General features: G+C 39.0%; 1 protein-coding gene across 12 annotated transcripts in view; it reads left to right on the top strand.

Moving 5' to 3' along the window:
* BNC2 (basonuclin zinc finger protein 2) overlaps positions 1 to 22,939 on the top strand; it is a 460,748-nt gene that overhangs the window by 297,421 nt on the left and 140,388 nt on the right. For all 12 annotated transcript variants that reach the window (XM_065907673.1, XM_065907672.1, XM_065907675.1 and 9 more), the window contains one exon: positions 1,708 to 1,810. In XM_065907673.1, the coding sequence (XP_065763745.1) occupies positions 1,708 to 1,810 (103 nt within the window). The remainder of the gene's footprint in view (positions 1 to 1,707; positions 1,811 to 22,939) is intronic.

The raw sequence follows: 22,939 nt of genomic DNA on the forward strand, positions 1-22,939 counted from the left end.
ACTGAAGTTGATATAAGAAATTGGGGGAGAAATAGTTTCCCTTCTAACCTCCAGATATAATATTCTTGCTATGTCAGCATTTCCTTTGCTCTCCCTGTGTCTTATTACTATTTCCTTTATTCACTAATATATACAGCAAAGTTGTACAACCTCCTAATATTCCTAATATGTTATTGAACTGTTGACACTGGAAGACAGACTCTGAAACATCAGACAGTTGGTACCCTTGCCTATTTTTCTTGCAGTAATAGAGGAGCCAACTAAGGTTAGAGGTGAAGCCAGAAAGGAGGCTACGGCAGGGACTCTAACACTGAAAACCGAATAAGGACCTATAGATTTAATGTTCATTAGCAAAAGAGAAATATTTTAAATTTGCTTGATCCAAAGCATGGGGAACAGTAAAAGCCCATTCGGTCTTATTCTCTGTAAACGGAATTTGGCTCAACCATGTTAACAATATCTAAAATACTGTCTGTTACAAATGAGGCGGTTTATACAAAAACCCAGCTGATTCCAGGAATATGAGCGTCTGAAGCTGTGTAAGTGGCAGAGCTTTCAGGCCCAGCACTACAGTTTCAGGTAGCCTCATGCCTCTCCCCCCACCCCCTCCCCACCCCCAAATCGGTAATTATTGATTACATCTAAAGCTGTAGAGGGATCTTTTCCTGGCAGTTCAGGTGGTTACAGTAGATTGTTAATCTGTGAATGGTTGGACAAAATCCCTTCTGTCTTCAGAATTTCCATGCAAATTGGGACTAAATGTATGAGATAAATTTATTAACTGTAGTCCTGGAGCATAGGTCGGCTTTAGCACAATTCTTCAGTCTAGGTTTTTAATCTATAAAAAGTTACACTTCATTAATGTTAATTTCCTGTGGATTCACTTTAAAATGTAAACTGATGAGATGATTTTTTAAAGTACTTGTAAAGAAATAAAACGTTCTTGAGTGTCTTCCAGAGTTCTATGATATAGGTGAATTGTTCCAAATATCGAATATTCACATAAATGTCTTTTCCTATTCTACATCGGATCTAAAAACAAATTTGAACTTATTTTCTTACATCATTAAAATAAAGAGAGGGTTGTTTTGCATTTTTCAAATAGGAATGCAAATGAAATTAATATTTCAAGGAGGGAAAAAAATCAAGGAGTTAGAAAGTGATAAATGATGCCAGAAATATGATGGATGTTATTGGGCCAAAAGGAGTGTCTTTCGAAAGGTGTCTGAGAGATTGATAAAGCATTTCAATGAAATACTGCAGAAGAAAAGTCATATTCTGTTCATATTATTTGTTAATCATGTTTTATTTTCAACATTTCACTTGTTATTGTATGAGAGTCTATATCTTTTGCACTCTTGTCAGTGAATATTGGGTAGCAGCAATCTTTTTTTCCTCTTTCGGATCCCTGGTATTACAGAACCAGCATCTGATAGAAAAAAATAAGGTTCACTCTTATACTACTTAGTCTATGCTTCCAATTTAAAGCTTACCTATGAATGGCAAGAAACATTCTATTAATGAATCAGCTTTGTTTTCTAATATGTTTTGGTAAGAGATTTTTGATGGTTTCAAAATTTTTCTCTAAAACTCTCCAGGCCCCTAAAGCTGTGAAAAATGGGAAGAAGGTGTTATTTCTTAAAATGCTGAAGAAGCAGGGTCCCTTTTGAACAGACACTGATCTTTTCTTCCTCCTCTCGTACTCAGGCCATCCGCTGCACGCTGGTGAACTGCACATGTGAGTGTTTCCAGCCGGGGAAGATTAACCTGAGGACTTGCGACCAGTGTAAACATGGCTGGGTGGCACACGGTGAGAAAATCTGGACTTTTCTCCTTGCTCTTGTTATGTTCGTGTAAGCGTGGTTTTTGTTGTTTTTTTTTTTTTTCCTTTTAGAGCCATCACTGGCCTGGAGAACAGAAGGGTCAGCTGCGCCCCAAGTGTTAGCTCCCCAAGTGTTAGCTGCGGTATAGCCTGCAGCTCCCAAATAGCATATTCTTGGCTCCCAGAAGTAAGGCCAGGCGGGCAGCTCTCAGCAGAAGGGCTAGATGTTTATAGCACAGTTGGGTTCTGAGTGAACGCAGCAGCAGCCGCCAGCAAGCACCAGGCCCCATGGAAAGTCAAACATACCAGAGTTGGCCTTTCAGGGCCGGGACCTCAGAGGCGAGCTGGCAAATCCTCTTTGCTTGAGGAGAACTCCTCCATGACTGCTTACCCTTGTCATCTGCTTTCAGGGCAGAGTTGATCCTCCCAGATGTTAAATTTTGTATGGTCTTAAGGTGGGTGAGTGAGTGAACGGGAACATTATTTGGCTGGTATCTGAAAAAATAATCCGTAAATGCCCCCTTTCAGCGTGCCCAGGGATTGGAGGAGGCTGGCCCCCGGTGGAGGGTGAGCTCTGCATAGGTGTGTGTTCCGGGCGAGGGAGACCCAGGGCCGTGGCTGGGGATGCAGAGGCTCCTTGCCAGATGCAGAGCTGTCCCGTCCCTGGGCCTTGACCAGGCATTTAACTGTCCTTCTGTCTGGTTTATGTTTTTTATGTTGAGGCCAGAGGAGACTTGGGAATAAGCAGAGACGTTTTCTTCACTTCCTGGACTGTAGAATCTTAAAAGATAGGTAATGTTTATAGAAGAAATCCTGGCTTGAGATTTTTTTGACAGCCTTGGGGGATTGGCTCTTAAGTGGACATATTCTTCATTCCCAAGCAGTGCCAAATATCCAGTGGGTTGTATTTTTATAAATGTCATGTTATTCTAGCAAGATCTGAAGAAACGACACCGGGCCATGCCTTGAAACGCCTTCAATTTATCATGTATCTTGCTTGCTGGGGGTGTGTGGGTTAGCATTGTGGAGACATTTCAGCCCTGTATCTGTGAGGGAGAGAAAAGAGGTAGAAAGAGTAGTATGGGGGGAACATACTAGAAGGCGTGTGCCTGGCAGACAAAGCCACCATCCTCCAGCACCTCCAGGGAAGGGAACTTGTTCCTGCTTCATTAGCAAGGCCAATATCTGTAACAATTCTCAGTCCCGTTCGGAACAATGTTTAAGCTGCTGTCACTTTTGTTTGCAAGTGACTGTGGGTGATTTCTTCTCCTTCCCTACAGTAGTCTGCTTGCTAGGACGGCTGTAACAAAATGCCACAGAGTGGGTGGCTTAAACATCAGAAATTTATTTCCATGCAGTTCTGAAGGCCAGAGGTCCAAAACCAGGATGGTTTCAATCTGAGGATTCTCTTCCTGGCTTGCAGATCCTGCGCTCACGTTGTGTGTTCTCGGGGGCTGTGCATCCAGGTTCCTCTTCTCATAAGGACACCAGTCATGGTGGGTGAGGGCCCAGCCTGATGGCCTCACCTGTCTGCAAACACATCCCTAGTCTGAAGTACTAGGGATGAAGGCTTCAACAGATGAATTTGGCGAGAACACAGTTCAGTTCATATCACTAAGTATCCTTTGCCACAATATGTTTTGGCTCTACCAGGTAATAGCTTATGTCCCCAGCCTATTAAGAATCTTGGAGACAAAAAAAAAAAAAAAGAAAAGAAAAAATGAAAAAGAATCCAGCAGGCAGTGTGGGGTAAAATCTTGGCTCTATGACTTTGATGGGACATAGCTCAAAATCTCTGCATCTGAATTTTCTTGTCTGTAAGAGAAGGTTAATAATACCTGCCTTGTAAGATTATTGTGAGTATTGAAGATAAAATATATGAAGTCTTTAAAATAAATAATACATGTTAAAAGTAACAAACTGGACAAACATGAGCAATAAGGGGGGGGCAGTCATTAAACAAAGGACTTTTCATTCATTCCCTCTCATTTTTTCCAAAGCCATCTTGCATTACCATCATCTATCTACTGTGGTAGCCTTGTGAGTATAAAAGTTTACTGTGTCACCAGTTTATTTTATCTGTCTAACTTCCACATGCATATTACATTAGTAGTGTAATGGGGAGGGAAAAGCAATATTTCTTCTTTCGTGAACAACATAAATTATCCTCAGCCACTGGTTGTTTCTAAGATTTTCTGAGGGATGTGGTTTTTTCCCCAAACTTGAATAAAGTTATTTCTGTTACATCAGACTGGGCTTTTCCTACTGTGTCATTAGTAATCTTGTGTTTCTGGTATATTAATTTCTAAGTTTCTCAGTTCTAACTTTTCCTCACCACTATTATCACCTTGATCTCTTTCCCCCCAACAATAGCAACAAGTCTGTATACAACTCACAATGTATACACACAGATACATATCCCATTCTTCCCCCATATAGTAGGACATATATGACAGCAGGGGTTTGGCTCCTAACTTTTGAGTTGGCAATGAAATGAGAGCATCCACTCTTTTTGCCCTTAGCATTTCAACTAATTGCTTCACTCTCTTCCCCTGCACAGAAAACCTGAAATCATGTCTTCAGTTATTTCTGCTCAGAGGTGAGGCACAGCACAGCGGTCTCTTTGGCTGCCTTACTCAGGACATTGTTCTTTACGTGGGACAAGGAGAAAGTGACTTATTTTTCTACAGTGTGATTTTTCTGTGTAAGTGGATAGAACAGCAAGTAGTAAGACTACCAAAATACATCTCATGTAATCATTTCACCATAGCACTGAATACACTCCACCAGTAATTGTACCATAAAAAATTAACATTTGCCATTAAAAACAGCTCAATGCCAAAATCAGGGATTCTTTACAAAAAAGATGAATTTTTAGAAATTTGTTGGCCTCTTTTGAATTAATGTCTTCCTATATCTTCTTTGTTATCAGCATCTTCAGTTTCTTCACATGATTTTTGATTTCGTAGGTGGTTATTCACACACACACACACACACACACACACTCACTTTATAGCCTTATAGATTGTATCTTAAACCTACTTGAATTAGTGACTTTAGCTGCTTTACAAAAATCTTTAAGATGTTTAAAAAAATTAAAAGGCATAATGAATTCATCATACTGTAACACCTGAACTTTGAAATTACTCATTGGGCCATGGTGCTATTCACAGGTTACTTCCTTGAAATCTTAGCACCATTGAGTTGAGAGGGGGGAACCCGAAAATGATTCCTTGACTACCAGGAGGCATTTCCCACTGAATTAATGAAGGATTCCCTGCTCTTTTTCCCCATTAAGGAATTTCAGCTCGTGTACTTTGATAATAAAAGCAGGGCTTTATTGATTTTTAACATTATTTAAAACAAGTTCTTTTGGGGTATAGGTTGTCCATACAGACAGTGTATAATAACCTGGCATTTTGTAATTTTGTCATATTTCACAGTCTTTGGTTAAAGGACTCCAACATACTACTACTTAATTGACCTAACGAAGTATTTTTTTTTTCTTCCTCTCTTTGCATTGTCTTTTCTGTGTTTTTCCTTCATTTGTTTTAAATTACCAGAATGAGTCTTGCAAAAAAATTTAAATACACATTTTATGCAAGTTTAATTTTCCTTGGTTTAACATTATCAAAGTAAGATATCGGCATCGGAGCAGTAATGGTCTTCTTTACTGATGACATAAATGTTTGGGTTGGTCGAAATTTAGGACATGGCATTTTGACCCTTTCCCATCATACTAGGATAGTAATTTTGCTATTCACAGCATTGAAGTTTCAGGCAAAGAATTTTTAAAAACACTCTTTTATCTATTTGGTTGCGCTGGGTGTTAGTTGTGGTACTTGGAATCTCTAGTTTTGGCATGCTGGATGTAGTTCCCTGAGTAGGGATCAAACCTGGGCCCCCAGCATTGGAAATGCAGAGTCTTAGCCACTGGACCCCCAGAGGAGTTTCTCGGCCAAAGATTTTATATTGTTGTTGCTGTTGTTCAGTCGCTAAGTCATGTCCAGCTCTCTATGATCCCGTGGACTGCAGCATACCAGGCTTCTCTGTCGTTCACTATCTCCTGCAGTTTGCTCAAACCCATGTCCATTGAGGTGGTGATGCCATCCAACCATTTCATCCTCTGCTACCCCCTTCTCCTCTGTTTTATATAGTCTTATAAATTAGCAAGTATTACAAGTATATACTAAGTAGTGTGCAAGTGGGAGTGGAAAGAAGAGTGCTCTATATCATCAATCTCCTCTGAGGAACCTGCTCCCAGCAAGAAGTGTGATCATATAAACCCTGTTGCCTTTGTGATAAACTGGAGGTGGGACATAAAGGTTGAGGGCTACTGTATCAAATGAGTTTTAGTATTTATTATTTGTAAATTCGTTTTAATATATATAGTCTAGATGATGATTTTATTTCTAAACGATTAAGATAAGGTATTCTAAATGATTTTCAGACATTTAATGATAATCTAAGACAACTGGAACATTATTGTTTAAAATAAAAACTTGATGGGGTATATTTGATTTGATAAAAGAGGTGGGCAGATTTTAGAAAGGTTATTTACTTAGAGTTTTTTTCCTTGGCGAGATCAGTAATTTTTACTTCTGACAAAACTCACTTGTTAAAACTACCTTTAAAAAAAAAATCCACTGTTTCTTGGGATATCCAATAAAAATTTTTCAAGGGTAAGAGGCTTGATGGAAAAAAAAACCAAAAAGTACTACATAGCTTAATGAACCCCATAGTAGTTTGCTTGGTGCAGATTATTTTCTTTATAGAATACTTTGACTTTAAATACTTTAATTATTAGCTCAGCAAGCCAGCTGTTTTCCTGCCAGTATTGAAACTATTCAGAATTTTTAATGTAAAATGAATAGACTTGGGCTGTGTCATCTGGACATCAGTGAAGAGATATTTATTGAACATATATCATCTCTAAAGTATTGGGCCAGGTGTACTTTGATTCTTCAGCTCTGTGCCACAGGAAACAGTAAGCAATATAAAGTTAATTTAGTGTCATCTACCAACCATCTTTATGGTTTAATGTACTGTAAGACTTAATATTCATATAATCCATTAATTTCAAGCATTTCTTTTTTTGTAATTCACTGGAAGTAATTTCTCTCTTTTTTTTTCCTCGGCATCATTGAATTTGAATTCCCAGCTCTTTACTAGATATGTCTTATCAGAACAGGGGTATTTATAGAGACACTCACCCAAATAGAAAATATAGGACATCCCATTAAATTTGAATTTCAGGTAAACAGTGAATAATTTTCTAGTATAAACACGTACCTTGCAAATTTAGCTGAGTGGTCCTGTGTTTTTGCTAAATCTGGCAGGCATACACCTAACAGAAAACCCTAGTTAGCCTTAATTTGCATAATTAAGTCCCAAATCAAGGCCATTGGTTCTGAGTTTTCTGTAATCAAAAACCTTTTGATTATGTCCGTCCTACATTTAGAATCACGAGATCGCAGCATTCTGTTTACAGACTCCTCAGATTTGTTGGCTGCACGGTACTTTATAAGGATTTAAGCAGGGTGGATCAAAACAGTAATTTTTCATTTTACTCCATGAAAGGTCACATGTCTTTATTATTTGTCCCAGTCTGTGCTCTTCTTATGAATTGTCTAAACATCTGGGAAAGTAGTTTATCCCCAACTGGTAGCTCTGTAATATTCTCCCTGACTCGGGTCCAGGAGCCGGTGTAACTAAGTGTAAGCTTTCCTTTTCCACCCTCTATTCTTCACTAGCCTTCTAGAAGTCCTCTATCAAAAGCAATAACGCATGACACTTCTGTGACCTCATGCTCACTCAGAGTAACGCAGGAGCAGTTTCTGTATGATCATTTGTAAATTTGTCAAGAGTAAGAGAGAAGAGTGAGTAAAACAGTGTCCTCTGACAAAGGAAAATAATGTTTGCAGATACTAACCAGCAAAGTGCTAGCCTCCTTCTTATGAACCTGAAGACTGTCCCAGAAAGACTGAATTTTGCTTTGGGAGAGAATTGTTGAAGAGGGTTGTTTAGGGTTAGATGAAAAGAGTAAGAAAGGTTCTGACTTGATACCTCAGGACAGGGAAGTAAATGCAGGCTTCAGCATGGCAGTGACAACTGATCTTTTGGGAGGAAGTAGGTTGCCGTGCCTCTAGGACTTTACTTAGAAACACGAGGATGGAAACCCCACTGTTCTCTTCCTTTGGTGCACTGGTTTGGAAAAGGTGGGAATTAGTGGAATATCTGCTTAAAAGAATTTGTCTTTGTAGAAGACTTGCTTCTTCCCGATGGTGACCCTGACACCTGGCTTGCCTAGCTGAAGGATTCTCCTTCAGTCAGGGAAACGAGCTCTTAGGTGCCTCCTAGCTCTGCCTCCATGCTCTCTCCATGGACAAAGTCCTTGAACATCTCTCCACTTATTTTTATTTTAGAGAGCAAACGCGAGGCCGCTTTCCTGCCTGGCACACGAGCCAGCTTTGCATGACCTGAGGGCACTTTGCCCTCTTGTGCTTCTCCCCTTCACTCCCTGATCACAGCTGATAAGCTTGAAAAGGAGGACACTCTCACAAATGTGACGGTTCACTCCTTGATTCATGGCATTAACTATATTCTTGTTGCGTCCCTGACCTGCTTGTTTTGATTTGTTTCTCAGCCTGCCCACCTTTGGAACTGTGCTTTGAACTCTGATTTTTTTTTTTCTTCAAATCACAGCACAAACAGTGCCTCCCCTTCAAAGTCCTGGGCTCTCTGCCTGTTAGCTCCCCAGATGTTTTTTTCTAGCTCCATTTTATTCAGACAGAAACATAAGGTGGATCTGATAAATCCTGACCTCTAAAGTGTACAGTGCAGGTCCCCTGCTAAGGACTTTCCAGGAAGGAAATGGAGATTGAAACTACAGAACTGGAGCCCCAGGGTCTGAAGAAGCTTCGGGTACACAAATGGGGGGAGTGGGCCTGAAGACAAAAGGAGGTAAAACTGCAGCTCTGTGTAAGTTCTCCTCCTGGCTCCACCACCTGCTGCCAGTGGGACCCAGGCCAGGTTACACAACCTCTGTTTTCTCATCTGTGAATGTGGACAATGATAGTGCCTAGTTTGCAGGGTTCTTTCTGATATTAAATGAGATAATCTACTTACTAAGTGTTAGTTGTTTCTAAGTTCTTACAGTAGTAATACTTCAACCTTGACGACACAACAGACATGTTTTATGGTGGTTGGTGGGGTTGAAAGTTGAGTGCATTCAGGTGAGTTTTCGAATCTCATCACTGTCTGTATTTAGTAAGCCCCAGTTTTTTTCATCTGTAAACTCAGATAATAATAGGAATCTACCTGAATATCACAGTGATGTTTTGAGGGAGGATTAAATGAAAAAGTGGGCTGAACAGTAATGATACTCTCTAGGGCCCCATGCAGGTTTCCTCTGGTGCCCAGTGCTAGAGGAAGGTCATCAGTTTCTTTGGTTGTAGGGCCCAGTTTTGCCAGGGTGATCTTGTATTCTCCAGCAAATCCAATTTAGCTTCATATTGTCCATTTCTCCTAAAGTGTCATGTGAGCCCTTACTTGAATAGAAGTCTGAAACACTTTTTTTTCCCCATATTTTAAGAACTGTGCATCAGTTGAACTGAACTATAGGATTGCTTATTTGTTGAAAATCCAAAAACCAGGAGGAAATGAATTTTAGGCAGGATGAAAGGCTACTTTTGCCTATTTTCATACCTGTATTCTTGCATGTGAAGTGCTTTGATGGGCTAACCACTTTATCATTTTATTGCACTTTATTACATCATAAATTTTTATATCTTGCTAACGATCCTACAGGAAGCTTAATTGTTTATAGGAACATCTTAATTAACTGGAGTTCAGCAGGTTAAGCAGAACACAAATTGAAGGGGTTATAAATGAAACATACTCAGCTCCTCTCATTTTACTCAGGATGCTCTGTTCAGATAATGAGGAGATGCTTCTGGGTCATAAGAATCCAGGATGCCTCAGCAGAACTCTCAACTGTTCTTCCTCCTCCTATTGTGTCAGAGTGAGGACTTCTTCTCGTGTGGGTCCCTGCCCCCCCATACCCATCCTCCACCCCTCAGCCCTGCACTTGAACAGTAAAATCACTGGATGAGATATTTGTGGTGTTTAGAGAAATTCTGACTTGTATTCTGGGAGGCACAAAATGTTGTCTGTGCGACTCATTCCTCACCAGGGTTTGCCTTTCAGGAGGGTAGAAATCTGTAACTCTTTAGAAGCATGAGTTAATCCGTCATTAGTGAGCATATACCCAAAGTGTTGTATTTGTTGTTGTTTAGTTGCTAAGTCTTGTCTGACTCTTTGCGATCCCTTGGACTGACAGCCCACCAGGACAGAGGAGTCCATGGGATTTCCCGGACAAAAGGATACTAGAGTGGGTTGCCATTTTCTTCTCCAGGGGATCTTCCTGACCCAGGGATTGAACCCACCTTCCTGCACTGGCAGGCAGATTCTTTACCACCGAGCCACCAGGGAAGCCCAAGGTATTGTATCAGTTCAGTTCAGTCGCTCAGTTGTGTCCGACTCTTTGCGACCCCATGGACCGCAGCACGCCAGGCCTCCCTGTCCATCACCAACTGCCAGAGTTTACCAAAACTCACGTCCATTGAGTTGGTGATGCCATCCAACCATCTCATCCTCTTCTGTCCCCTTCTCCTCCTGCCCTCAATCTTTCCCAGCATCAGGGTCTTTTCCAGTGAGTCAGCTCTTCGCTTCAGGTGGCCAAAGTATTAGAGTTTCAGCTTCAGCATCAGTCCTTCCAATGAACACTTAGGACTGATCTCCTTTAGAAGAGAGGAAACTTACTACTGGGCTTCTCAACAGATTGCTTACAAATCTATCCAATTATGACCGTAATTCTTTTAAATATTTTCTATACAATACAAGTCAGGAAGCAACAGAACTAGACATGGAACAACAGACTGGTTCCAAATCCAGACTGTGTTTCTTGATACACAATAACATCCCTCCTTTGGCCTCAAGGTCTCCCAGCCTGCTTGTATGGTCTGGTGATCCTACAAAATCAAGTGCAAACATATTTAATTGAAAGAAGAGCTTTTTTGGGCCTTAAGTTCAATTGGTCAAGGAACACAAGGCAACGCTAGACCTGGGTGTCTAAAAAGGAAGCCACTAATTTCAAACTGAGCACTTGAGATGTGGTTAGTCCCAACTGAGGTATGCTGTAAGTATAAAGTGTACACTGAAATATAGAGATTTAATCTTAGAAAAAAGAATGTAAAATAGCTTGATGAAAATGGTTTTTATGTGGTCTACTTGCTGCTGTTGTTCAGTTGCTCAGTTGCAGGCTTCCTTGTCCCTCACCATCGCCCAGAGCTCGCTCAAACTCGTGTCCTGTTGAGTCCGTGATGATGTCTAACCATCTCATCCCCTGTCGTCTCCTTCTCCTCCTGCCTTCAGTCTTTCCCAGCATCAGGGTCTTTTCAAATGAGTCGTCTCTTCGCATCAGGTGCCCAAAGGATTAGAGCTTCAGCTTCAGCATCAGTCCTTCCAATGATAATTCAGGATTGATTTCCTTTAGAACTGACTGGTTTGATCTTCTCGCAGTCCAAAGGACTCCCAAGAGTCTTCTCCAACACCACATTTCAAAAGCATCAACTCTTTGGCACTCAGCCTTCTTTATGATCCAACTCTGACATCCATACATGACTGCTGGAAAAATCACAGCTTTGACTATATGGACCTTTGTTGGCAAAGTAATGTTTCTGCTTTTTAATATGCTGTCTAGGTTGGTCATAGCTTTTCTTTCAAGAAGCAAGTGTCTTTTAATTTCATGGCTGCAGTCACCATCTGCAGTGATTTTGGAGTGCAAGAAAATAAAGTCTGTCACTTTTTCCATTGTTTCCCCATCTATTTGCCATGAAGTGATGGGACCAGATGCCATGATCTTCTTGTTTTTTGAATGTTGAGTTTTAAGCCAGCTTTTTCACTCTCATCTTTCACCTTCATCAAGAGATTCTTTAGTTCCTCTTCAGTTTCTGCCATAAAGGTGGTGTCATCTGCATATCTGATATTTCTCCCAGTGGTCTTGATTCCAGCTTGTGCTTCACCCAGCCCAGCATTTTGCATCATACACTCTGCATATAAGTTAAGTAAGTGGTCTACATATTGGTGTAATATTTTATGCATTGGGCTAAATAGAAAATATTTTTGAAAAATTAGTTTCATTGCTTGCTTTTTAAATGAGATTGGCTTCCCAGGTGGCACTAGTGGTAAAGAACCCACCTGCCAGTATATGAGACGTACGAGACGTGGATTCGATCCCTGGTTCAGAAAGATCCTCTGGGGAAGGAAGTGGCAACCCATTCCAGTATTCTTGCCTGGGGAATCCCATGGACAGAGGAGCCTGGCAGGCTATAGTCCATAAGGTTGCAAAGAGTCAGACACGACTGAAGCAGCACTGAGAGAGATGTAAAATTATATATGTAACTTGAATTGTTTCTGTTAGGCATGGCTGTTGTGGATCTCAGTGTGAGAGCATGTGTTTGGTTAGCCTGGTTTGCTGGTAGCGTCGTTAAAATCGGTGTGAGAATCCTAACATCCCTTATCCCGGCTCCTGTCCTTTCTTCACTCAGTCCTCTGGGCTCACACATGTGCTGTGCTGTTGATGTTTACTTTTTCCTCTGCCCTGGTCATCAGGGAAGCTGGACCTCCGTGCCCCCAGAAGCAGTTAAGTCTTTCCTTCTGTATTGTTATTGTTGTTCAGTCGCCCAGTCACGTCCAACTCTTTGTGACCCCATGGACTGCAGCCTCCTAGGCCTCCCTGTCTCTCATCATCTCCTGAAGTCTGCCCAAGTTCATGTCCATTGCATCGGTGATGCCTTCCAGCCATCCCATCCTCTTACTCACTCTTCTCCTGCCCTCAGTCTTTCTCAGCATCAGGGACTTTTCCAATCAGCCGGCTCTTCACATCAGATGACCAAAATACTGGAGCTTCAGCTTCAGCATCAGTCCTTCCAATGAATATTCAGGGTTGATTTCCCTTCAGATTGATTGGATTGATCTCCTTGCTGTCCAGGAGACTCGTAGGAGTCTTCTCTAGCACCACCGTTTGAAGACATCAGTTCTGTGTAGTTTCAATATATTTCACTGAGGTTAGTTTCTATAATACCAACCCCTCCACTAGCTTGGGACCTCAGGAAAAACACTTCTTCATCTCTGGGTGCTGATACCCACTGTAGCATCCCCCCACGTGAGGGAGTGAGGTAGCACATGGCATGAAGGATTATGGGAATCTCCTGCATGTACCTAAAAGTCTCTGATTTCTGATTGCCAGTTTATTTCCCAGCAGCCTCAAGCACAGCTTGCAAACCACCGCACCCTGCCTTTAGTTCTGTTTTTGTGTTTCTTTATCAGTCCTTACTCTTGTTTTCATCTTTGTTCCTCTGTGTGTCTTCAAGTGAAAGGTAGGTGGAAGGTTTCAGTAGCCTACCCAACCAAGAAGTAAATTTTAGAGAAGTTAAATTTGTTTGCTCATTAAAAGATATTGGCATTTTTGTTTTATTCAGAAGATCTGTCTTGAGCTAAATATTTTTCACATTTTATTTAGTAGCTCTCCAATATTCCTTTGCCTGCAAAAATCTGAGGGTAAGAAATTCTCCCCTCCCCCGCTTTTGGCTGTTCATGTTTTCCACTATCAGTAAAAATTAAAAAACAAATCAACCTCTCACATAAAAGAAAACACCTGTTTGGCTTGGAGAATCTGGCCAGGGAGGTCTTTTTCCTGACGGGCCAAATGTGACCATCACAGGGCCCCTTATAAAATAAAAAAAAAAAAGAGCCATTTTTTTCCTTTATTTCATATGAGCATTGGCAGAAACTCTGACAAGCAGTTCTTCATATTTTATTATGTTCTTGTCTGCAGAATCTCTGTCAGGCAAAAACCTTGTCAGCGGAAAACCTGTCGTGGGATCAGAGGAGACAAAAACAGGTGTCACATAGGCAGTCAAAACTGAAGGAAAAAAAGATTAGGCTAAAGAGAGAGAGGCAGACAATTACGTTAATGCCATTGCTTTTATCTTATAGATGTGTGTTATTATCTCGGGGTGCTGAGTGCGCAATTGCCTCAAAGAAAAGTAGACAGGAGACAAGGGGAAACTTGATAGTTATTAACTGAAGAGGCAGTGTGTCAAAGCTGGATGGGGTTCAAAGTTTTGCAAGGGGAAAAAAACTGCAGGCAGCCAGCAACGGCTGTGTGGTTCTGCTTTCGGCTACATAAACCTAGTAGCAATCTAACATTTGCGACTTGGAAACAGATCATAGAGGAAAAAATTAATGAAAGATTTCATTTGGAGGTTGGGGGGGGTAACATTTATCATATAGACATGTGACTGAATCATAGTCGTTTCTCTCATAAAATCTTGCCTCGATGTGAGACATGAAGACAGGCATTTGTCAGTTCAGCTTTGTTGTTTGGATATGTTTAAAACACCTATTATCAACACACTTTTAATTAAAAAAAAGCTATTAAGAAGCCCTTTTACTAAGTGTGAACATCTGTACGTGCAAGCTGTAAATTAGGAGATCACATATGTGTGCCTCAGTCAGAGACTAAATGAACTTGGCAAGTGTTTTCTATTACTGGTTTTTAAATACAGTAAAATATCTACAGGAACAATGACTGCACTTGAAATTTTGGATCTTTAAAAAAATTGTGCCTGTTGATCCTGATGAATAAACCTTGCCTTCTAATTAGACATTAGAGTCATTATTATGAATTTGGTAACCAGGATTCACCGGATTAACCAGTATCTCCCCTGTTTCCTTCTTCATGTCATTTCAGGAGACTTATTTTTCTCAAAAGTTGGTCTCCATGAAATATTTGTGATGGTAGAAAATAGTTTCACTTTGCAAGTGGCTTAAACTCTGAATGCTATTTTGCCTTGTTGATAACTCAGGTGTCAAAGAGCCAATTGATAGCAAGTGGGATAAGAACTTTTAAGGCCTTCCTCTCTGCTCAGCCATACATCGATGATATTAGTGAAAAAATCGGAAAGCATTGCTTTAGTCCTTAACATTTTCTGCCCATGCATTTAAAAATTGGTTAGTTTAGCCTTTTCCTAAGACAGCCTTCTTAGCCCGTTTTTATGAGCAAATCTTTATAGAGAGGTCTTTTATCCCGCCAGTCACTGATGCAAAGCAGTTTGATACTTGATATATGCATTAAGCAAATCCAGCAATCCAGAAGAAAACACACGTCAGTGTCAAAAGTGTGTGTGATAGCCCAGAATTTCAAGGGATTACAGTGGGGGAAAGAGAGATTGATTATAGATTTAGAGTGAGATTTCAGACTGACTTACTGGGAGAGGAAAGGAAAAATACTTGTGACACAAAGGTGACGTTCATTAAAAAAAGACTGAATATAATAATTTCTTTCTTTTAGGTGTTTTCTACCAAGTGCTGGCTTTTGTATCACTGTTCTCTCTAGGTTTTGAAATACTTCTTCACTTCTGTGGTAGAGTTGAAAGTGCATATTCTACCAAAAATAAATATGACTTGCTTTTGCAATATTTCCATAATGAAGTTTCTGATACAGATCTATGCTACTTCAGGAAAATTAAGTCTTTAAAGTTAATAAATTGGGAGTAGGGTGGTTATTCTCTTACAGAGTTAATTTTTTTTTGTTTGTTAAATAGAAGGATATTCAGCAAACAAAGTATGCTTATTTCAGTAGTTACTTTTAAAGTAACTTTTGTAGTCAGTGTGCATTTAATTCATTGATCTGTGAATTATATAAAGCAGGGTTTTGTGTAGTCAGCTCTCGGCTCTCCTTGGTAACTAGAGACTGGACAGAACAACAGCAGGAATAATAATAGTAATCCCCAAACCTGATCACAGCAGGCAGATTCAGTTATTCGATGTCTTCCTAGACTTACTGTCAAGCTTGCAGATTGCATTTCCTCCTTCTGCTTAACCACCTACTCATGGAGATGCAGATGAGGAGAGGCATACCCCCAAAAGTGGACCTTGGGAGGAAAAGGAAGAAGGAAGAGAAGTACAACCAAGGATCTGTTTAGTCTCCTAGCCGAGAGAGTGAGCTTCTGAATAACGGCCTTGATAGTCTACTACATATGCCTCAGTCAGACTTTAATGATTTCCAAAGTCTGTTGTGAGGACTGTATTATTCATAAGGCCACCGGGGGGCAAATGCCAATCAGTTTGAAATATTACCTATATAGTCTCAAGTGGAGCTCAGATTCTACTCTGGACTAATTGTGAGTGTGTGTGTGCGCGTATATCCATATACACTCAAAGCTGCATGTCAAATAGGGAGCAATTAAAATCCGTAGGACAGTTGGGGCTCATTGGAACTCCTTCTGTCCCCTTTTCCTCCCTACAGTGTAGGTTCACTTTCCTAATGGACCATAAGAGTATTCATCTACTTATCCCTCATGTATTACGAGAAAAAAAAAAATCAAGGACTCTTCACATAAGGCATACAGGGTATAGAATGTAATCAGGGTTTATGGTGGCTCAGTAGAGTGGTCTTTTTTTTTTCTTCTTCTTCTTCTTTTGACCTAAAAACACTGACACACTATTTGTTCAAGTAAAAAAAATCAGCCTTTCACATATAAGGACTGACAGTTTTTATCACCAGGCTTGGGGATCAACTCTTTCTGCTCCGTATCATTCCCTTTCTTCTTTCCTTAAGAAAAAAATTCTAAAAGCCAGTCTTCTCTCTCTTTGATATTAAATATCCTAATTAATTCAACCTTGACAGATACAGTTAGAAAGTTGTGACTTAAAGGGAACATGAGTTATTTTGTACTTAATTTGCTCCCAATTACACACTTCTTTCCCCCCAAAGTAGTGGGTAAAATGTGCAGATCTAATTACTTCAAGTCATAAGGAGTTTTTCTCAGTAACAATTGTGGTCCACCTTCCTCATCGATCACCTGATTCACTGAAAAGTTTTTAATATGTCATCATTGCCATTTATTACTGTTCTCCTCCAGTGTGACAGCTATTACTAGGAACTGGCTTACAACCTATGGTAGGTTAAGCCTTTGCCTTGCACTCTGATGTTCTTGCTTAGTAAGAAAGCTGAGTCTTATAATGGGAAAGGATTGATGTTCTAATGATTCCAGAGGGCCCCTTTATGATGAAATTCTAAATACGCAAAATCCCATTAAACCTGTAGAAGTTCATGGGCTAGCTACATTGAAATGACATATCATTATATTGGGTATAGTGTGCATATTATAAAGTGTGGTATAATTGGAAATTATTGGTCATATTAGCAACAATGAAGAACCACCCACCCTCATAAATTCAGAGGTTATGGTCTGGGTACTTGAAGTAGGAAAGGGAACAATATTCTGATTATAAGTAATCAAAACTTAAAAAATCTGACCCCAGAAATTGCCCTAATAAAAATCTGTTGCTAACAGCTGTTTTTATTTGACTCTTAAAGTAATTGTGGAAAGAATTCCATAAAACAGCCCTTTAAAGACACATTGAAATGTTAACCTCTTAGAGATTAAAATAGTATTCTAGGACCCAGAGCTCCTAAAAGCTGACCACTTGATGCTATTATAAATTTGGATCCTAAGGGGAGTTGGGGCAAGAGACTGGAGTTCTCAAAACAATTAGCTTTGCAATTTAGGGCTCACTTGGCTTTCTCCCAAAATCAGAGAATAAGGCTTCTTTAATTTTTTTTCACTTGTAAAATTGCTTCAAATTAATATTTGAAAATTTAAAAATATCCAGAACAGGACTGGAAATAGTGAAATAGAAGGCTTTCTTTTAGACTGTTTTCATACAAATTTTTAATTGTTTTACTCTGCAAAGTAGGTGGCTTTGAAAAATCATTCCATTTGGCTCACTTTTCATTTTATTGAATAGCTATAAGCTTCACACCACCGTGCCCGAACAGCTATTTGATGGAGTCTACTGGACATCAGGGCCTGAAGTGTTCGAGCATATTCCTGTGGAAACCACCTAAGTCACTTGAATTTGGCTTTTAAAGAAAGTTATGTTTAAAAAAAGTTGTGGAAAACTAAGAACTATAAACTATCACTGAGAGCCAATTTTCTAGGATCAGTGAAAAGCACTTTTATACTCCAACATTAAGAAAAAAAAGTATCTGAATATGTTCTTATTTCTATGACCTTCACAGAAAATATTGGAAGTGAAGTCTGTAGAATTACAGGTTTACATTTATTTTAATTTATTTGAAGGTTTGGGGAGTAATTCCTGTTATTAAAAATTGAAATAAAAAAATAGTTATTCACATTTCATTTGATAGATGCAAGTTCTTTTATAACCACCCCTCACACACTACCAGTACTATTTTATACATTTGAAAACTGAATTTTATAAAGGGCATTACTTTGTTCTTTAAGTTAGCAATGTAGTTAAAAGTATATATTACTTCACCTTTATTACATATTTTGCATTACATTTTATACTTATTTTACATTTACATTACATACTTACATTAATGAACCACAAATATGCCAGCTATTGTCCTTATGGTGATTCTGTTCTTGTCAGAAATGAGTCTTCTTCACACTGACTTACGTATCTTGTGGCTTAGCCGCTACTTTGAAAAGCTATAGATTCTATCAAAGTGTTTATTGAAATTATATCCAGGTCTTAATTTTTCCTTTGTCTTATAGCCAGAAAATTACCAGTTTAAGCTTCTGTTTCTGGCATTTTAAAGAAATCCAGGTGAATTATTTTTCCTCAGTAACCTAATTCACAGTTTAAGAAGCTCTTATAGTATGAATTTCTCCCCCTCCCTTTTTTAACTAGAATGCATATTGAACCCCATGGACAGAGGAGCCTGGCAGGCTATAGTCCTTAGGGTAGCAAGGAGTCAACGCAACTGAAGCAACTTAGCACACACACACATCCATATTGTGCGGTTAACCTATTCTTTTTCCCAATAAAATTCTGTATACTAAAAGGAGGTTAATTTACTTGTTTGCTTTTTCTCTTTTCCTCCAGACCTTTTACTAAACAAAGAATAGTCTTTTCTTTGTAGATGCCCTTATAATATTATTGTGTTTGCTGTTCTTTTTGTTTGTTTGTTTGTTTGTTTGCTGTTCTTTGACCCCCTTTCAAAGTCGATACACTTGTCCTTGGTATCCAAAGGGATTTGGTTCCAGGACCTGTACAGATATCAGAATCCATAGATGCTCAAGTCCCTTATATAAAATGCTGTAGTATTTGTATATAACCGATGCACATCCTCCCAAATCTGCCATATATTTTCATTATCTTTTGATTACTTGTAATACCTAATGCAATGTAAATGCTATGTAAATCATTGTAAGTGTAATGTAAATGCTTTGTAAGCAGTCTTAGAGTATGGAAAATTCAGGTTTTGCTTTTTGGAAATTTATGAAATATTTTGTATGTGGATATTTTCCATCCATAGTTGGTTGAGTCCATGGATCAGTACTCATTGATATGGAGGACGACGGGCTCTACCGTATCTTTTCCTATATCTAGAAGACCCTAAATCTCGCACATGGATCACAAACTTAGTGATATGTACTATGAGTCTCATAATGTCTATTCATTACGATCCAGCCTCTGCACCTTGATATTAAGCTTGTTTTCTTTAATATCACTAAATTTCATACTGATTTTACCTAGGAATTCATTGGATGCCCCCAAATAATACTTGAAGTTGTAGGAAAGGGAATAAATTACGCAACTTTAGTCAGTGCTTGCTCAACTAGCTGCCCCACCCCGCTTCCTAAACTGCCATAATTACCTTCCCGCACTGTTTTCAGAGGAATGGTAAGAGCAAAACATCTTTGGGGAATACTGACTTGAAAACTGTTAGGCCAAAGAGAACAGGGGCAGGCCACACCACACCAGCCAGCCAGGAATCACTTTCACTAGTGGTCTTAGGAGAGTCTAAAAGTCTGTACTACAGTGGTAGAAGTTAGTCCAGAGAGGAGGGATAGATCCTGGGGAGCTGCAGTGGAAGCATTCACAGGTACTCATTTTGAATGTTCATGATATGTAAAGTTCAATGAGAAAGCAACAGCAGAATAGAAATTTTTAACTCTAGCCTAACCTCAACTATATAGAATTATATAGTTGAACCATAAAGAAGGCTGAGTGCCAGAAGATTTTTAACTGTGGTGTTGGAGAAGGCTCTTGAGAGTCCCTTGGATTGCAAGGAGATCAAACCAGTCAATCCTAAAGAAATCAGTCCTGAACATTCATTGGAAGAAGTGCTGCTGAAGTTGAAACTCCAGTACTTTGGCCACCTGATGCAAAGAACTGACTCGTTGGGAAAGAGTCTGATGCTGGGAAAGATCGAAGGCAGGAGGAGATGGTTGAATGGCATCACCTAGTAGATGGACATGAGTTGGAGCAAACCCTAAGAGATGGTGAAGGACAGGGAAGCCTGGCGTGCTGCAGTCCATGGGGTCGCAAAGAGTCAGACACAACTGAAAGAATGAACAACAACAACAATATGGAATTATGAATTGAAGAAAATAGATGCAGCTACATCAACATGTAGGCAAATAGTGCCTTTGGTTGGTGGGATTATGTATGTTGTCTTCTGCTTGTTTTTCTTGAATTAATATTTTTTTCATTGAACATCTATGACATCTTCATTAAAAATACAACAGGAAAGGTTTGATTTTCAAGCATATTGGCAGAGTTTCTTAGGCTTCCCTTTCACAGTAAAGAGGTCAAGGACGTGTTTGGAGTTTAGGGCAGAGCTTGGGTAGAACTCAACTTACAGGTTGGGGTGGCCTGTGTGGGGCATGAGTAGTTGGATTGCTAGAGGCGGATGACCACAGGTGAACAGCTGGAGAGGTGGTGCCTCTGGAATCCTGATGGATCCCAGGCATCTCAGTTGATTTCCCGTGCAAATCCTCCAGACTCAAAAATCTCAGTCATCCTGTAACTGACTCATCTTCACTTCAAGCATCTGTTTTCTTCCCCATACTTGTTAGCTTGGTCTCAATTCTTTGTTCTCCTTTTCTTTCTCCTTGTACTGTGGTAGCGGTCTTCATGCTATTGGCTTGCTTGCCCCCAAAAGAATTTTGAAAAAGCCATCCTAATATTTTCATATATTAAGTATCTTGCCAAGGTCATAAGCAAGTTGGTGGCACAGCTAGCATTTGGACCCTTGGTGTCTGGCTTTAGAAACTCTGTTCTCAGTCTGGAGGACCATGAGCACTCTTTAAACATCGGGAACTTTAATGCTCTCAGTCATTGTTTTTTCTCCTTAACTCTTGTTTCCAGTTCACTGTCTCCAAATAATACTTATTACCAAAAATGAAATCATATGTTCATTGGAAAGTCTTTTATCATTCATTCCCGCAGGGAAAATTAAAAAAGTAAGATAATATATCTATAAACGGAAATTTTATTGTTTAGTTTTGATCATGAAGAGGAGTAAGATCAAAGTAGCATAAGTATTACAAATTTTCCTAACTTAGTAAATGTAAAGTGAATTTTTGTCAGAAATGCATCTGCCAATAAAATGGATAGGGCAATGAATTGTTTTCTTCCCTCATTAGTTCATGTGTCAGTAAATGAATAGATCTTATTGTAAGAAAGAGAAAATGTACACTCTCAGTTCCTTTCCCAGTTTTGCAGATCTAAGTGCTTGGGCACCTCTTCACATGAATAGGTGCGACTGGAAACTATCACATTGTCATTCGGTTCTTAGGAATCATTTCAGATAATGTGCCAACAATCACAGAGTGATCAGTTAGTTTTGTTAAGAGGGAAGAAATGCAAGTCATCCACCTTATTACTCAGACGTTGTTAGTCATTTACTTTCTCAATTTCTGTACTAACAAGACATGATGAATTCCTGTTCATAAATTTAGCCATGTATATTTCATTTAGAGGCATATCATTTTTTATTGTATACAACATAAAGATTGAGAAAAAAAATACTATGCTATTCAAATGACTTCTGCAATATATCTTTTTTTTTTAAAGAAGATACTTTTATTATTGCAGATTTAGCTATCATAATTGATGAAAATTTCCACCAGTGCTCATGGTCAAATCAGGCTGCCAAATCAGATTTAATTATCATTGAAAAAAAATGAACTCACATTTCAATTCAAATGAATGTCTTAATATACATTTTGAGAAATATTAATAAGAATCAATAAATTATGGGCTGCATGTCATAGGAGAGTTTGTTAAAACAGTCCAGAATAAAATGTGGAGCTAATAAAGTTAACTTACTAAGTATACAATAGAAATGCTATTTCTCATTACTTAATTACTAATGATGTGCTATAAAGTATTAACTTTTTTTATGAAGTGAGAAATATGTTAAAATTCAAAATATTACTTTGATAATGCAGTTGGTTTCATCTGTGTATCACTGTCTGGTGTTGGACTTGAGGAACAAGATAGATAAGACTCATATTTTATAAAATCATGGTCAAATTTATAATGTATTTAATGAAAGGAGTTATATATTGCTTAAAATGAAGTGCTTTGGCATTTAGATCATAGTTTATTGTAATTTTATCTCTATTAAGAGGATGTAGAAATATTCAAAACCTTATAAGATGCAAATGGTGCTTAATCATAACGAAAATAAATATTTTGATAGTACTTGATTAAATGAGTAGTAATTACCTTATTAAATAGTAAACATTGTTTCTGAAAGACATCATGTAAAATTCATATCCACAGGTTTTATTCAGTGTAGCTAACAAGTTTCATAGGTCTGAGAAAATATTCAAACTGAATTTAAAAGAGTGGGCATCACATGTGCTTAGGGGCTTTACTTCCCAGGTGGTGACACCTCCTGGGGGTGAGCATCAGGAATAATTGAAAAGAATGGAGGGAAAAGCCATTTTCAGGATTGGACATTTTTGCTTTGCTCTCATAGGATACTTTCTAAAAAGTGATACATTATCATATATAAGAATTCAAGAGGTGCATGACTGTTGCCCCATTTTAACGTAATGTCTGAATTCTGAATATTTCAGCATAGACCCAAATACCAGGTTCTAGTTACCCTTTGCTTTCATAATCAGGAAAAGAGGGCCCTTGCCTAGGTTCTTGGTGCTTCTATTAATCATTAAACAAGGCTTCACAAAGCAGTTCAAATTGGCCATTATTTTGGCA

Source organism: Muntiacus reevesi, chromosome 17, assembly GCF_963930625.1.
Source record: "Muntiacus reevesi chromosome 17, mMunRee1.1, whole genome shotgun sequence".
Classification (NCBI taxonomy): Eukaryota; Metazoa; Chordata; class Mammalia; order Artiodactyla; family Cervidae; genus Muntiacus; species Muntiacus reevesi.